This window comes from Chrysochloris asiatica, unplaced genomic scaffold, assembly GCF_000296735.1.
Source record: "Chrysochloris asiatica unplaced genomic scaffold, ChrAsi1.0 scaffold00197, whole genome shotgun sequence".
Taxonomy (NCBI): domain Eukaryota; kingdom Metazoa; phylum Chordata; class Mammalia; order Afrosoricida; family Chrysochloridae; genus Chrysochloris; species Chrysochloris asiatica.
Genome location: NW_006408715.1, coordinates 3037643 through 3053788, shown reverse-complemented (window position 1 = coordinate 3053788; position 16146 = coordinate 3037643). Strand labels below are relative to the sequence as shown.

At 40.5% G+C, this 16146-nt stretch overlaps 1 protein-coding gene across 2 annotated transcripts in view; it reads left to right on the top strand.

Annotated features, from left to right (window-relative positions):
- LOC102828591 (chromosome unknown open reading frame, human C2orf49) overlaps positions 1-14026 on the top strand; it is a 15153-nt gene extending 1127 nt beyond the window's left edge. Inside the window, exons 2-5 of one of the 2 annotated variants that reach the window (XM_006872437.1) lie at positions 5336-5502; positions 9026-9152; positions 9279-9401; positions 13832-13888. In XM_006872437.1, coding sequence (XP_006872499.1) covers positions 5336-5502; positions 9026-9152; positions 9279-9401; positions 13832-13888 — 474 coding nt within the window. Of the gene's footprint in view, positions 1-5335; positions 5503-9025; positions 9402-13831 lie in introns of both variants that reach the window. The other variant, XM_006872436.1, reaches the window with a different exon arrangement.
- The last annotated feature ends 2120 nt before the right edge of the window (positions 14027-16146 follow it).

Below are 16146 nucleotides of genomic sequence, written 5' to 3'. Positions count from 1 at the left end.
GCTCCACGGGAGAAAGATGAGGCTTTTTGCTCCTGTAAAGATTTACAGCCTCAGAAACCCTGTACAGGGTCACTATGAGTTGGGACCGACTCCACAGCACATAACCACCATGCACTGTAAGAATGGATCCCTGGCATGGCACTGTGGGTTAATGCACTGGACCACAAGGTCGACAGTTCAAATTCACCAGCTGTTCCTCGGAAACCCTGTACAGGGTCACTATGGGTTGGAACCGATTCAGGGATACCTAACAACAATGCACTATAGGAAAAGCACTGAATCCCTAAACCATAAGGGCAGCTAGCTGTTCAAACCCATCAGCTGCCTCTCAGAACCCTGTACGGGGTGGCTATGAGTTGGCACTGACTGGAAGGCACTCAGTAAGTTAGTGGTGTTCCATGTTTCCACTCAGCACTCTCTAATGTCCTCAAGTGCCTCTGCTATATTGATTGTTTTAATAATGGCTCTCATCTGACCTCATAAACACAGAAGAGCTTGTTAAAACACAGAATTACTGGGCTCTGTCTCCAGAGTTTCTGAGTATGGTCAGAGAATCTCCATTTTTAACAAATTCTTGGTGCTACTACAGGGACCCGACTTTGAGAACCACTGCACTAGAGTTGTTGATGTTAAGTGCTGTTGAGTTGGCTCCGACTCATTGACTGTGTATAGGGTATAGGGTTTTTGAGGAGCAGCTGGTGGGTTTGAACTACAAACCTTGTGGTTAACAGTCCACTGCTTACCCTATAGCACTACATTGCTGTTATTGCCGTCTAGTCAATTCCAACCCATAGCGACCTTGTATAGGGTTTACAAGGAGCAGCTGGTGAGATTGAACCACCGACCTTGCAATTCAAACGGCTTTGCAGTCTGAGGCATTAGACCACAGAGCCATACCAGGACTCCACAGCACTACATTGTTGTGTAGGGTTTCCAGGGAGCAACTGGTGAGCTTGAATCACTGACCTTGTGGTTCAAACTGAGTTTACAGTCTGACACATTAGCCCACAGCGCCATACCAGGAGTCCAGCAGTTCATTAGGACTCCTTAATTAGAGCAGTACTTCCTAAATAACTTATCCTTTAGGAATCTTGTCCAGGAGAACTGCCAGGTTTTCCCCTATACCTCTGAGTGAGTGCAAGGGGAGAAATTGATAATAATGATCTAATAAATGAGACCATGGGACTGTAAGGACTCATGCTGTGGCACTGTAAGTTTAGACTACAAGGCCAGCAGTTCAAATCCACCAGCTGCTCCTTAGAAACCCTATATAGAGTCGCTATAAGTTGGAACTGACTCAGTGGCATTTTAACAACAGCAATAGTACTGCAAACTACAATGTTGGTGGTTTGAGCCCACCAGCTGCTCCACAGGAAAAAGATGACTCTTTATACTCCCACAAAGATTTAAAAACTCTTAGGAACCCTGTACAGGGTCACTGTGTGTTGGAACCCACCCAAGGACTCTTAACTACAACAGCGATACACAGTTATAAAAGAAGTAGGATGTGTTTTTAAATTTTAAGGAAAAATAGGATTTTTGAATCCGAGGATGTAGACGGGTCTCTCCTCCCGCCAATTGTATGAAATACAAATGTTTTCAAGCTTTTCTGAAATCGTTAGCGAGCCTATGATCTTATTTCCTTTCTCATTGTCCCTTCTTGTGTCCAGATTCTAGCTCCATAACCACCCCTATGCCTTAGGTTGTATATTTTCCATGATGCTGAGAATAAATTGGGAAATGAAGGAGAATAAGATGATTTACATAGGGATGCATAGGCACAGACTAGAATCTGTTTGAAAGGTCCTGTGATACTCGGGGAGCAGGATTCTAAATCAATAAGGGAGCTGCCAAAGTTTCCATCTCAAAGACCATTTGAAATCTTGGCAGTTATGCTCCATTTAATAAGCACTACATTCAAGAGGTAGGATAAGCACTCTCCTGCAAGGTCAGTGGTTCAACGTCACCAGCCATTCCTTGGAAACCCTATACAGGGTTGTTATGGGTCAGAACCCACTTGACAGCACTTAACAACTATATTAAAGCTGGAGTCCTGGTGTGGTACTGCAGGATAATGCACTGGATCACAAGGTCAGTCAAACCCATCAGCCGCTCCTCAAAAACCCTAGACAGGGTCACTGAGTCGGAACTGACTTGACAGCACTTGACAATTACATTAGAGCTGGGGTTCTGGTGTGGCACTGTAGGGTAAGCACTGGACTGCTAACCATGAGGTTGGTGGTTCAAATCAACCAACTGATCCTTGGAAACCCTATCCATGGTGGCTCTGAGTTGAAACCGAATTGATGGCACTTAACAGCAGCAACAACATTACAGCTCGGGGAGCACAGTGGCACTGTAGGGTAAGCATTGAACTGTGAACATAAGTCTCCACAGGAGAAAGATGAGGCTGTCTGCTCCCTCAAAGATTTACAGCCTCAGAAACCCTATACAGGGTTGCTCTGAGTTGAAACTGATTTGATGACACTTAACAACAGCACCAATATTAGAACTGAAAGAACTGAAGAAAAAAAATTCAAGCCTTGGGTTGTAATGAAGGATTCTATGGGTCAAATATTGAATAATGCAGGAAACATCAGAAGATGGAAGAAATGCAGAGTCACTGTACCAAAAGAGCATTGGTTGACATTCAGCCATTTCAGGAGGTAGCAGGTAATTAAGAACTGATGGTATTGAAGGAAGAAATTCAAGCTACACTAAGGCATTAGTGAAAAACAAGGCCCAGGAATTGATGGAATACCAGTTGAAACATTTCAACAAACTGATGCACTGCTGGAAGCATTCACTATTCTGTGCCAAAAAATTTGGAAGACAGGTAGGTACCTGACCACCTATTGGTTGTGGTTGTTGTTAGTGCCGTCAAGTTGGTTCTGACCCATAGTGACCCTATATTTGTGCCTGTTTCAAAGAAAGCTGGCCCAACAGAATGCAGAAATTAGCATCCAGTATCATTAATACCACGGACTTCTGCTGTGATACTGCAGGTAAAATTCTGCTGAAGATAATTAAAAAATGGTTATAGCAGTACATCCACTTGGAGCTGCCAGAAATACAAGTCAGATTCAGAAGAGGACTTGAAACCAGGGATCTATCATTACTGACAGATGGATCTTGACTGAAAGCAGGGAATACCAGAAAGATGTTTACTTGTACTTTATTGACTATGCAAAGGCAGTTGACTATGTGGATCATGACAAGTAATGGATAACATTGTGAAGAATGGAAATTCCAGAACACTTTAATTGTGCTCATGTGGAACCTGTACCTAGACCAAGAGGTAGTCGTTTGAATAGAACAAGGGATCACTGATGGGTTTTAAGATCAGGAAAGGTATGTGTCAGGTTTGTATCCTTTTACCATACTTACTCAATTTGTATGCTGAGCAAATAATCCAAGAAGCTAGACTTTTTGAAGAAGGATGTGACATCAGGATTGGAGGAAGACACTCTTAACTACCTGATATATGCAAATGACAGGATCTTGTCTGCTGAAAGGGAAGATGCTTGAAGGACTTGCTGATGAAAATAAAAGATACAGCCTTCACTATGGATTACAGGTCACTGTAAGAAAAACAAAATCCTCAAAACAACTAATAAACAGCATTATGATAAATGGGGAAAAGATTGTGAAGTTTTCAAGGATTTTATTTTAGCTGAATCCACAATCATTGGTCATGGAAGCAGTAGTCAGGACATCAGAGGCCCTATTGTATTGGGCAAATCTGCTGCAAAAGATCTTTATAAAGTATTAAAGAGCAAAAACGTCACTTTGCCAACTAAAGTGCACCTGACCGAAGCCAGGGTATTTTCATTTGCCTCATAGACAAGTGAAAACTGAAGAATTAGGAAGACTTGAGAAGCATTGATGCATTTGAATTATGGTGTTAGTGAAGAATATTAAAAGTGCCAGGGGCTGCCAGAAGAAATAACAAATCTGTCTGGGAAGAACAACAGCTAACTCAAGAAGTACCTGAGATGTGAGGATAATGAGACTTCATCTCATACTTTGGCCATGTTATTAGGAGGACTGGAATCCTGTGTGGAGCTGTAGGATAAGCACTGGACTGCTAACCACAAGTTTGGCCATTTAAACCCTCTAGCTGCTCCTTGGAAACCCTGTACAAGATTGCTGTTAGTCATAACCGACTCAATGGCATTTAACAATAACATCAGGAGGGACCCGTCTGGAAAAAGGACATCAGCAAAAAAGAGGAAGACCTCCCCCAATGAGATGTATTGAGGTGGAATCTGGCATGACAGTGATTGTGAGGATGGGGAAGGACTGGCCACTGTGTCATTCTGTTGGACATGGAGTTGTTTTGAGTCAAAGCTGACTCAACGGCACAAAACAACACCACCATAGTAGAGGAACATAGGAAATAATATACAGGGTGAGGTTTCCACTCCTCTAGCCTGCCACTATGGGTTAATGCGCTAGACTGCAAAGTTGGCTTGAACTGCAAGGTCGGTGGTTCAAGTTCACCAGCCGCTTCTAGGAAACCGGGTTGCTGTGGGTTGGAACCCACTTGATGGCACTTAACAACAAGCTGATCATGATGTTAACACTCAAGGTAGCTCTGTGGGAAAATGTGGTAATAAGATTAGACTAAACCTAGTATTTGCATAGATTAACCTATTTATAATACCACTTCTTACAGTTGTTAAGTGGTGCCAAGTCAATCCTGACTCAGCTACCAAAGGTTTCCAAGGAGCAGCTGGTGGATTTGAACTGCCAGCTTTTTTGGTTAGCAGTCCAGTTCACACCAGAACATCACTTCTTAGAGTACCTTGTATGAATCCCTGGATGGTGCATAAGGTTAAGTTCTTGACTTGTAGTCCAAAGGCTTGTGGTTTGAGCTCACCCGACTGCTCTTAGGAAGACACATCTAGCTCTCTACTTCTGAAAGCTGACAGCCTTGAAAGCCCTTTGGAGCAGATTACTCTGCCACACACATCAGAATCCACTCAGCTCAGTGCATCTGTTAAGTTGGTGTGTGGTTGTGAAAATGGTTTTGTAATTTGTTCTTTTAAACAATAATGTTTTACCATGTTAGGTAGATTGTTGTTGTTGTTATGTGCCGTGGAGTCGGAACCGGCTCATAGCGACCCTGTACAGGGTTTCCAAGGCTGTAAATCTTTACGGGAGCAGAACGCCTCATCTTTCTCCCGCGGAACAGCTGGTAGTTTCGAACTGCTGACCTTAAGGTTCACAGCCCGATTCGTAACCACTATGCTACCAGAGCTCCTATGTTAGGTAGATAGCTGTTACTAAAATAAAGGCTGTTTTGAAATTTCTCTTGTTTCCTTTTCCACAGAAGAACATAAATGTTGAAAACAACATAAAAGAAAATAAAGACGATCTTACTGATCTTTATGTCCAATATGCAATACCATTGCCTCAGAGAGATTTGCCAAAGAATAGATGGGGGAAAATGATGGAGAAGAAAAGAGAACAACATGACATAAAACATCAGACAAAAAGGTAATTTGTAGTGGGTCTAGTTTTTATTTTGTCTTACATGACTGAACAAATGCTCCTCACCCCATTATGCTTCAGTAAGAGATCCATATATTCAGCAAGTAATTATTGAGCTTAAGGTCTCTGATGGCACTGTGCTCAGCTGCTAACCAGAAGGTGGTGGTTCAAGACTACTGGCTGCTCTGCAGGAGAAGCTGTGTTAATATGCGTCTCTAAAGATGACAGCCTTGGAGACCTTGTGATGCAGGTCACTATGAGCTGGCATTGGCTTCACAGCAATGGGTTCAGTTGAATTCCTGAGCACCAGGCACTGTGGTTATGTTGTTAGTGCTGTTGAGTCGATTCCAACTCACAGCGACCCTGTATAGGGTTTTGAGGAGCAACTGGAGGTTTGAACTGCAGACATTGTGTTTAGCAGTCTAGGGCTTTTCCTATAGAGCTCCACACCAGGATTCCAAAGAAATCTGTAACTGGCTGTGATCAATTAGTTGTAAACCCCAGTGCACTCAGAGTAATGAATAAAATCACCAAAAATTCCTGGTGGAGAGAAGCATGGCAAAAAAGGTAAGAGATCTCATGTGTTACATAGTGATAAGAGCTAAGGAAAAAAAGCAAAACAGGAAGAAGCATTAGAGTTTTAGGTACCATAGCTAGGAATTGGCATTTCATTAGGAGGACCCATAGAAAGTAGAGACTAACTTACATTTCAGGCAGAATAAATGGGACTTTGGGTCAGGTATGTGCCGTCGTGTACCAGGATCAGCAAAGAGGCTGCCTTAGGACTGGAGTTGTCAAACCAAAGGGAGAGTAGTAGGGCATCCTTTCAGGGGTGGCTCGAGGAGACTGTCAGAGCATAGAAAGCTTTTTAAGTTGTTGAAGGAACTTTGGTTTCACTCTGAGTCTGATGAGAAGCCACTGTGGGGTTTTGAGCAGAGGATGACTGATTGACAGTGGAGCCTCTAAATCTAGAAGCAGGGAGGCCAGTTAGGAGCCCGTGCAGTAACCCAGGCAGTAATGGGCAAACTGGGAGAGCTTGCCTTGTTTTTTTCTGGGTCTCTCAAATTTTCTACCCTTGATAACGTGCAGTCTGACAACTTTTCTGTTAGTCATTTTAGTGTGAAATACTTGAATTTTTCTTTGAATGATTTCCACTTACACAGGTTCCAGCTCTGGCAGACTTTACAGTAGTAATGAATGTGCTGATTGGTTGGGGTCTGGAGAGATTCTGGAGGTGGAGTCAGCAGAATTGGCTGAAGTGTGAGAATAAGGGAAGAGTAAAGAAAGACCCGAAGGACTTTGAATAATACTGTCAAACCCGATTTTTTTTCAGAAAAAAGTTAACGTAATTCCACAAGCAAATTAATTTTCCATTTAAAGATAAAAATTTATAGTTGATTGATTAGTATAATTTATTAGTTGATACGGGCAAATTTCCTGAGACTTAAGTGAGCTGGTTGCCTTTTCTTCTACATGGATTTTATCACAAGTGGGTATTACTGAGTAATGCTTTAATTGATATTTTAGTGTCTTCTGTTTGTCAGGCACTATCATGAACAAAGACTGGAGACTGGGGGAAGATTTGTGAGCAGTGGTAAGGAGCAGTCATTACAAATACTAGTGAAACATGCTTGGTACAGTGGAACCTGCAGAAGCCAGAACCTGTGTAAGGCAGACATCTAACCAAGAATGAAAACCTTCTCTGTATTTTCCACAAATAGAGAAAGATAGAAAAGTGGTAAGACCACCCTGTCAAAAGGGTAAACTTTCGAGACACAGAAAAACAAGGCAGTCCCATTGAATTCTGTCTCTTGCAGGTTTCACTGTAATTTGAATCTCTGGTTAAAGGAAAACTCATAATTACTAGGGAGATAACTCCATGCATCAGACTAGTTGAAGAGGGAATATCTTCTTAATTGCCACAGTCAAACATGAGCAAAGCTTTCGAGGCTTTTTAAACTTTCCATTTAAAGCAAATCTCATTTGACAATCCCTTTCAGTATTGTTTTAGGAAGGATCTTTGACTTTGTTTTTAAATTTCACAATTTGATTCTTAAATCAAGAGTATTAAAGGTGGAAGGATCTAGTATCATTGAGTATTTTGAGCACACTTGTTTTACAGTTAGAGGACTTGAGCCCCTGAGAAATGTTGTGACTTGCCTGAGGTGGTCCAGAGCTGAGACCAGATACTTAATGCAGTGCTTCTGAAACTTTATGTGCTTGAGCCCAGATTGAATTATCCAGCTCTCTCTTTCTACTTTCTTTCCTTCTGCAGTGGCAATATGTATCAGAGCCCACCCATTGATACTGACTCATAACGACCTTGTGGACAGAGTAGACCTGGCTGCTCCTGAGGCTTAGCAGACTGTCAGTCTTCACAGGAGCAGACAGCCTCATCCTTCCTCTCAGGAGTGGCTGCTGGGTTTGAACCACTGACCTTGTGACTCGCAACCCGGTTCTTAACCCAGTGTGCCATCAGGGCATCTTGACATTGAGTGTTGCTATTGTTGTTAAGTGCCGTCAAGTTGGTTCCAAATCATAGCAACCCTGTAAAGGGTTTCCATGGAGCGGCTAGTGAGTTTGAACTGTCAGCCATGCAGTGAACAGTCTAGTGCTTATCCTACAGCGCCACACCAGCACTCCTCACAATGTATATATATTGAGCTTATTTCCCATCCTCTATCAAAAAATGTTTGCTGATGTCCCAACAGTTGTTGAGTTTGGCCAGTTACCTTGGGATCTGGTTAAAAATACAAATTGTAAATTAAGTATGTTGTGCAACTTGAGACATAAATGACTAATGAGTATTTGATTTTTTTAGTTTTATGATTAGGAGAGGAAGTTAGCTTTTTCAGATGTAGACACTCATTAAATCTTACAATTACAAATTGGGCAACTGTTAAAATTGGTTTTCTATAATTTGTGATTGTAGTTAAAGACTACTATGGCTTTAGAGACCTTTCATGAATGGAATAGAATGTTGTGCCTCATTGTGTGTAGACTTACTGTAGTGCATTTGTCTTAATTCTTCCTAAATAATAGCAGATGAATGGTCAACCTAACACTGTCAGTAACTGGTAAGATTTTATTTTGGTAGTAAGAAATCCTGTTTTAAGTTCTAGAGTTACTGTATTTTTCTGCATATGATGATGAGCATGTGCCCGGGAAACTAACATGCAGGGGGGTTGCATGGTTTGGGAAGGAACCAAATAGTGTGTGCATTATTTACATAAAATATGGTAGTTGGTCGTTTCATGCTTTAAAAGTAATTGTATTTTGTGTACACATTAAATTTAACTTTAAACTTCTTATACCTAAATGTTTTAAACTTTAAATCACAAGAAAAGAGAATTCACATTTTATTTAGTGTGGACATAGAAAATGTGATTTTCAGTACTTTTATGTACACTAGTCTTTAGTCTTATCCGTAAATCTCTTCAGTTGTCTATGTTAGCTGTGAATTCCAGTGAGTAGGTTTGCCTATCCAGGTTGTGTATTCAAGAGTGTGTTTCTTTGGTTTTGGTTTCAGCACTGCCATTGTAGAAGGGTTCAGGAAACGACCCCTCATTGTATTTGATGGAAGTTCAACAAGTACAAGCATAAAAGTGAAAAAGACCGAGAACGGAGATCATGATCGACTAAAGCCCCCCTCTCAGGCTAGCTTTACCAGTAATGCCCTTCGAAAAGTATCAGATTCCTCTGCAAGTGTTTCACCCCTAATTTTGTCTTCCAATGTGCCTATGAACAATAAAATAGAACACAGTAATAATGACACTAAACAGAACCATGACTTAACGCATGGGAAAAGTCCTCTGGACCCTGCGAAGTCGCCACCACTATCCCCTGTTGGAACTACACCAGTGAAGTTAAAGCGAGCGGCCCCTAAAGACGAAGCAGAGGCTGTGGTAAGCATGGGGCTGCTTTCCCTTTTAGTAAGTGGGTGAGACCTGAATGGTCTGCCCCTCCTGTGATGGGCTGCATGCTGTTTTTGAACGTTTCATGTTTCATACCTCATGACATTTGTATGTTTTAAGCCCTGAAATTATGAAATCCATGTTGATAAGTTTTTGGTTTTTTAAAAAAAATGCAGTTAATTCATTTCTGCTTCAAAAAGCTGGTGGAAAAATTCCATCTTTTAATTCTATTTTTTCATGACATTTAAAAAAAAAACTATATCAGCTATATTCATAACAAGTGAAAATACAACTGTCTTCCAAGTGGTGAGTATATAGATGGTGGTATAACTAAATAAACTGGTATAACAGCAATATAGCTAAATACTCAATATAGTCATCATTGTGTATTCCTCTCAAATGTATTGTGCCAAGTGAAAGAAGCCAGAATAAAAAAGCCCCATGGCATGATGTGAATAAGTTTCATTTCCAGTGCTTCAGTGGAAGGAGAAGGCTTAATGAAAAGGGGCATCTCAAGGCAGGGTTTTGGAGGGAGGAAAGGTACTGTTCTGTACTTTGATTATAACACTTAAGCCATTTGTCAACTGACAATCCAAAAGTCTATTCTGTTCTTAAATTTTGAAAAGAAGATTTGAAATTTAGTGGCTGAATGATATTTTGAGTCATGGCGAGGCATTCCCATAGCTCTTCCAGTGGACACTGATGTTTATGTTTTCACTGTCATCACAACTATCAATTGACACCGTCATGGTGCTCAGGGATATCCAGAAGATGATTTTACGAGGAATAGTTAGTATAGGAAAACCTTTCATTTAAAGGTTACTACTATCTATAGCCAAAAGGAGCTCTGGTAGTGTAGTGGTTATGAATTGGGCTGCTAACCTTAGGGACAGCAGTTTGAAACGACCAGCTGGTCTACAGGAGAAAGATGAGGCTTTCTGCTCCCATAAAGATTTACAGCCTCAGAAACGACTGTACAGGGTTGCTATGAGTCAGAAACGACTCCACGGCACATAACCACCACCACTACCTATAGCCGGCATCCTGGTGTGGCGCTTTAGGATGAAGTACTGGACTGCAACGTCAGTTTGAACCACAAGGTCTGCAGTTCAAACCCACCAACCACTTCTTGGAAACTCTATACAGGGTTGCTATTAGTCAGAACTGACTGGACGGCATTTAACAACAACAACAACAATTACCTATAGCCAGGACTCTTGGTGTGGGGCTGCAGGATCAGCCCTGGACTGTGAACCTCAAGGTCAGTAGTTTAGACCCACCAGTTGCTCCTCAAAAACCCTATACAGGGTCACTGTGAGTCAGAACCCACTCACTGGTACTTAACACTGTACCTTAGAGCTACCATTTCTAAGCTCCTTGCAGAGGAGTCAGTGAGTCACTCCTTCTTCAGTACTGGTATGGTGTTACTGGATAAAACTTCCAGGCCAGCAATAAATAGCCCTTGCATTGTTGTCTCCACTAATCCAGGAGCTCTTGTCTGTAGACAAGCATGTACGCATATACCTGTTGGAGCTACAGACAGGGTTGTAGCCCAGCCAGCCTCAGCTCTTGGCCCAATATAGTTTTATTCTGTTGGAAAACACCAAAAACAGATGATCCAGTGCAGCTTGATGAGGCTGGTGGGGATCTGTGTGGGTCCATGCCAACCTTAAGAATTGGTATATAAATGCGTTAAAATGATCAAAGTTCAGCTCTTGCTATGAGTACTTATTATAGGAGGAATTGCTATTAGAAGCCATAAAGCCAATTTTTGACTCACAGTGAACCTCTGTGACAAAGAACTGTCCCAAAGTTTCCTAGGGTACTTTCTTTACAAAGCAGATCATCAAAACTTTCTCCTGCAGAACTGCTGGATGGGTTCGAAAAGCCAGCCTTTCTGTTAGCATCTGAGCATTCTTGTTTGTATTTGCTTCAATGATTGTATTAGAAAATTGCATGAACCTTTTAAAGTCTATTCGTGTGTGAAGAGAATATCTTAAACACTTCCTCTAGGTCTTTCTCATTTAATTCATTTAATAAACTCTTGGAACTGAAAGATAGAAATATTCTTTTACTAGTGAACCTCAGAATCATAGGTAATTTGACCAGGGGTACACATTTATGAAGTAGCATTTTGTGAACTGACTTTAAGTCTGTCTGTTTACACATAAAGAGCCCTGGTGGCGCTGTGGATTAGACATGGACATTCAAACCCACCATGGCTCCGCAGGAAGAAGATGAGGCTGTCCTTTCCTATTAAGATTTAGTTTTGAAAACTCTTTACACGATCACTATGAATTGGAATCAACTCAATGACAGTGAGCTTTTTGGGATTTACATTTAACCTTAAAACCATACCACAATCTTCTTTAAGATTTACCATTGCCTTCCTCCCCCTCAGTACCTACTTATCTTTGGAAGGATAGAGGAAGTTATGTTATGCTCTATTGCATTTAAGCATCCGTTTTGCAACATTTGGATGTTTGGATTTCAGCATGCTGGCAAATTTAATTAGTGAGTGATGGTTACTTTCAGTTTTTAATACCGTCGGTATTTTAAAAGTCTAGGCTCCTTGGAAAAGTGATTTCATTTTTAAGTACTCACCAGTTTTATAGCCCTTATTTTGGAGGTATACTTTGACTTGATTATGTTGTTGTTGTTAAGTGCAGTTGAGTCGGTTCTGATTCATAGTGACCCAAGGAGCAGCTGATGGGTTTGAACTGCTGACCTTGTGTTTAGCAGTCCAGTGCTTTTCCTGTAGCACCACACCAGGATCCCTGACTTGCTTATATTATCTTCTAACTATGTGTCAAAGGAATCAAACCCCAGAGTAGTTCGCATATTCTAAAATCCTAGATCCTGTTAGAGGAAAGACAAAGCTGTGTACTTGACAGGCTCTAAATTCTCTCCTTATAGTTAGCCATTGAAGCAGCGGCCTTCTGAAGCAGGCATCACTGTTACTCCACATCTCACAGATGAAGAAACAGAAGCATAGAGAATGGAAAGAAGTGTCCTGGATTCTAGAATTTACAAATGGCCCCATTAGAATTCTAACTCAGATCCCTTTTTTTTTAAACAAAACATGTGCATCAATACTTATTTCAGCCACTTTTGTGGAAGAGAGGATGAGGGTGTTGAATGACTTGGAAAAAAATCCAGATTTCAAAAAAGGCAATGAGCCTTGAGCGTTTTCTCCTCAGGTTCTTCAGTGGCGGTCCTTTACCACAGGGAATTTCACCCTTTGAGAGGTGTGATTATTTCTTCATTTTTTTCCTTGTTTTGGTAACATTTCCCACTCACTAATTTTGGATTGTAAGGCAGAGGGAGGGGAAAGAAACAGATCTGGGACAGTCAATGGCTTTGAGCTCTGACTGCGCATGCATTAGGATCACCTGAGGTGCAAACTCTAAACGTCTGATGCTGCCTCCTAGCCCAGCCCTGAGCATTTTATAAGTGTCCTAGGTGCTTCCTTAGGCAAACAATGGAGAAGGTTGTGGGAGGCAGGTGGATAGGTAAGAACACGGGAATCAGAGGAGGCTTGTGTTTTTCTGTTTGTGTCTTGCTTTATTGTACTCAGAGTGTTTCCGTGGTTCGTCCATGCTATAGCATCTATCAGAGATTTCTTTCTCTTTATAACTCCATCATAGTCCATTGTATACATAAACTGCATTTTGCTTATTCATTAGTTTGTTGATGGACAAGGTGTTATACTTTTTGGCTGTTCTGAATAGTACTGCAATTAACAAGTCGGGCCACTAACCTCAAGGTCAGCAGCTTGAAACTACCAGCGGTTCCACTGGAGAAAGATGAGGCTTTCTGCTCTCCGTAAAGATTTACAGCCTTGGAAACCCTATGCGGGGTCGCTATGAGTCAGAACTCACTCCACAGCACATAACCAACCACCAAACTTTGATGGGAGGCCTACATTTTCTTTATCTCCTGTTGTTTATGAAGTATACTCCCACCAGATGGCAGTAGTGAGATACCATTGCTGTGTTATATGCCATGTGGTTGTTAGTTCTGACTCATAGCGACCCTGTACAGGGTTTCCAAGGCTGAAATCTTTATGGGAGCAGAAAGCCTCATCTTTGTGCCGTGGAACAGCTGGTAGTTTCGAACTGCTGACCTTGGGGCTCACAGCCCGATTAGTAACCACTACGCTACCAGATAGATTAATAGTAAACCTTGATTGCTTTAAATCATTTCAAAGCCAAATTATTTTCTGCTTTGAATTTTTTGTTGAAACCATGTGTTTTAGTAATGGAAGACAGTTTGAATGAAATAGGGAATTTTTTTTCCCCTTTCTCTCTGTTTTGAAGGGATTTTGATTCAATTGATGGCACACATGGGGGCCCCAAGAGGTCTCTGGTGGTAGAATGAGGCCTGTTACATCATGTTCATCTCTGTTAATGTCTTTTCAGAATAACCTGAAGCCCCCAGAAGCAAAGAGGAAGATACAACATGTTACATGGCCTTGAAGGAAAGTTTCCAAAAATGTAAATATAACAGCTGTAACTAGTTTTTCAAACAAATTAACATTTATTGACAGTATTTACAAAGACCCTGATTGTCTTTGTAAGGAATTTCCCTAAGAGGTTTAAAATTAAGTTTTAAAACTTAGGGTGTATCCTTTTAAAATATCTTCCTTCCTTCCTTTCTTTAAAATTCCTGCTTCGTGGCAAATTTCTTTTTAAACTAATGACTCAGTATAAATAATTTTTATTGACCCTAGTCAAGTCATTAGTTACCAGTATGGTATAAAGCATTCAGTTAATTTTAGAAATTACTCTCATTTTTTTCTTTAATTCTTTGGGGGATGTTTTGGATTTTTTGTTTGTTTGTTTCTCAAATATTTTACTAGGTCACAGTTTTTCCCAAGCAGAAGAATATAACAATTTATCAAAATATTTTAGTAAGTATTGCCAAACTCATCCTCAAGGTTTTCCCGAGAAAAGCATATTGGTAGTGCTTCTGGAAAGCTAATCAGAACGTGAAGATAAATTGCTGATTTTTCAGTGTTACTAATCTTTCCATGAGAATCAAAGGGAAAATCAGTGCTTGTTGTCCCTTCTTCCGTTGCTATGGTTCCAGTATTGGTTTAAGATGAATCAATTGGTCAGTTTCCATCCTTTACTTTAGCCTTTTTGGAGCCCTGTTGGCACAGTGGTTAAAGTGCTCTACTGTGGCTCAAACTTAGCAGTTGCTCTGCTGGTAGAAAACGAGACAGTGTGCTTCCTTGAAGTTTATGAACTTGTGAACCGTGTGGGGCAGTTTTACTTTGGCCGGCAGGCCTTTCTGAGTTAGAAGTGACTTGACAAGTGGATTTGAGGTTTTGGTTTTGTGACGTGTTTTTCTTGTCGTGTTGCAGTCCTATGTACTCTCTTCCTGAGCAGTCTGATCTCCTCTGAGTGAGTTACTGCTCCTTCTTAAGAGCGTAGTCATTTTAAACATCTGTACGCTAAGTAATCTTGTTAGAGGTGGTACAGGATGGCAGAAAGTACAGAGGCTAGGAAGAGGAGAGCAGAACTCTAGAACTTCTAAGAGTCTAGAAAGTACAGCAGAGGGGAGAAAATCTGTCATCTGGATGGAGTAGATCATAGAAGAGGTCCTAAAGTCAGGACCACATTACAGAGTGCAACCTAGGAAAAACATCCTCAGAGCTGTACACTCAGTTCCTGCAACCCACTGGTAGTCACACACAGAGTTCTTCAGTAAGGTTTTATGTTTATTTTTGTAAAAATGAGATTTACCTTATATTCTTGAGTTGTGGTGCCAACTTTTCTGCCACATATCTGTAATCAAGAATGGATACTTTGTATTTTTCCCCTTGTATGATTGATCTTCAAATTGGAGTCTGCCTTTGTCAATACATTGTAGAGAGTCTTATTCCTTTTTTGATGTTAAAACATTTGAGTTTGGCTATTGAAAAGTCTTACAAATATTAATTCAGCCTTGCAGGTAAGTACTGTACTAAAGCTTTACCCTACAGTTATAACTATTCTGCCTTTATTCGAGACTATAAATCGGTACAAATAAGGCATAATTGATGCATCCTGTATGTTGCATAAATTGTTAATGGTTTTAAGTATGTAGTTATCTGCAGGGCTGATCTGTATAATATTGATGATGTGTATCTGTGATCCTGTATATGTTTAGGGAGATTTGAAAAGTATAGTTTTAGAGTAGAATGACTAATTATATTTTATATTCATTTGCCTCCTCTGCTTCCATTTACATTTCTCCCTTAGTTAAGAGAGAATTAGCCATTTGACGATTTTCAGTCAGTGGAAATGTATTTTTAGTTACACAATGAGATTATTTTTTAATTTGTATATTTAACTTACAGAGTAGGTTGGTAATAACAGCTGAACTGTGTAACATTGTTGCTTCAAATTGAAGTTTATACTATGAACATTCAGAGTCAATGCTTAGATAGCAGCATACTGAGCTAGTTTAAGTTTGCAGTGTGGAGAAGAGCTAAACCATATTCTGTGTATTATATAATACCAATATTTTATAGATCTGTGCCTTCTGGAAGTATAGAGACACAACTTTTCTTGAAATGTCTTTCTCTACTTAGTGAAGCATGCTCAGTAATGGGAATTGAGCAGAAGCATTAGCAATCTTAAGTTTTGAAATACTCTTGTGTGCTTTAAAGGTTAGAAGGACTTGATTTTAATGGTAAACAGTATTGACATACCCTTTACTCATCAACATGGGTTAATATTGCTGTTTC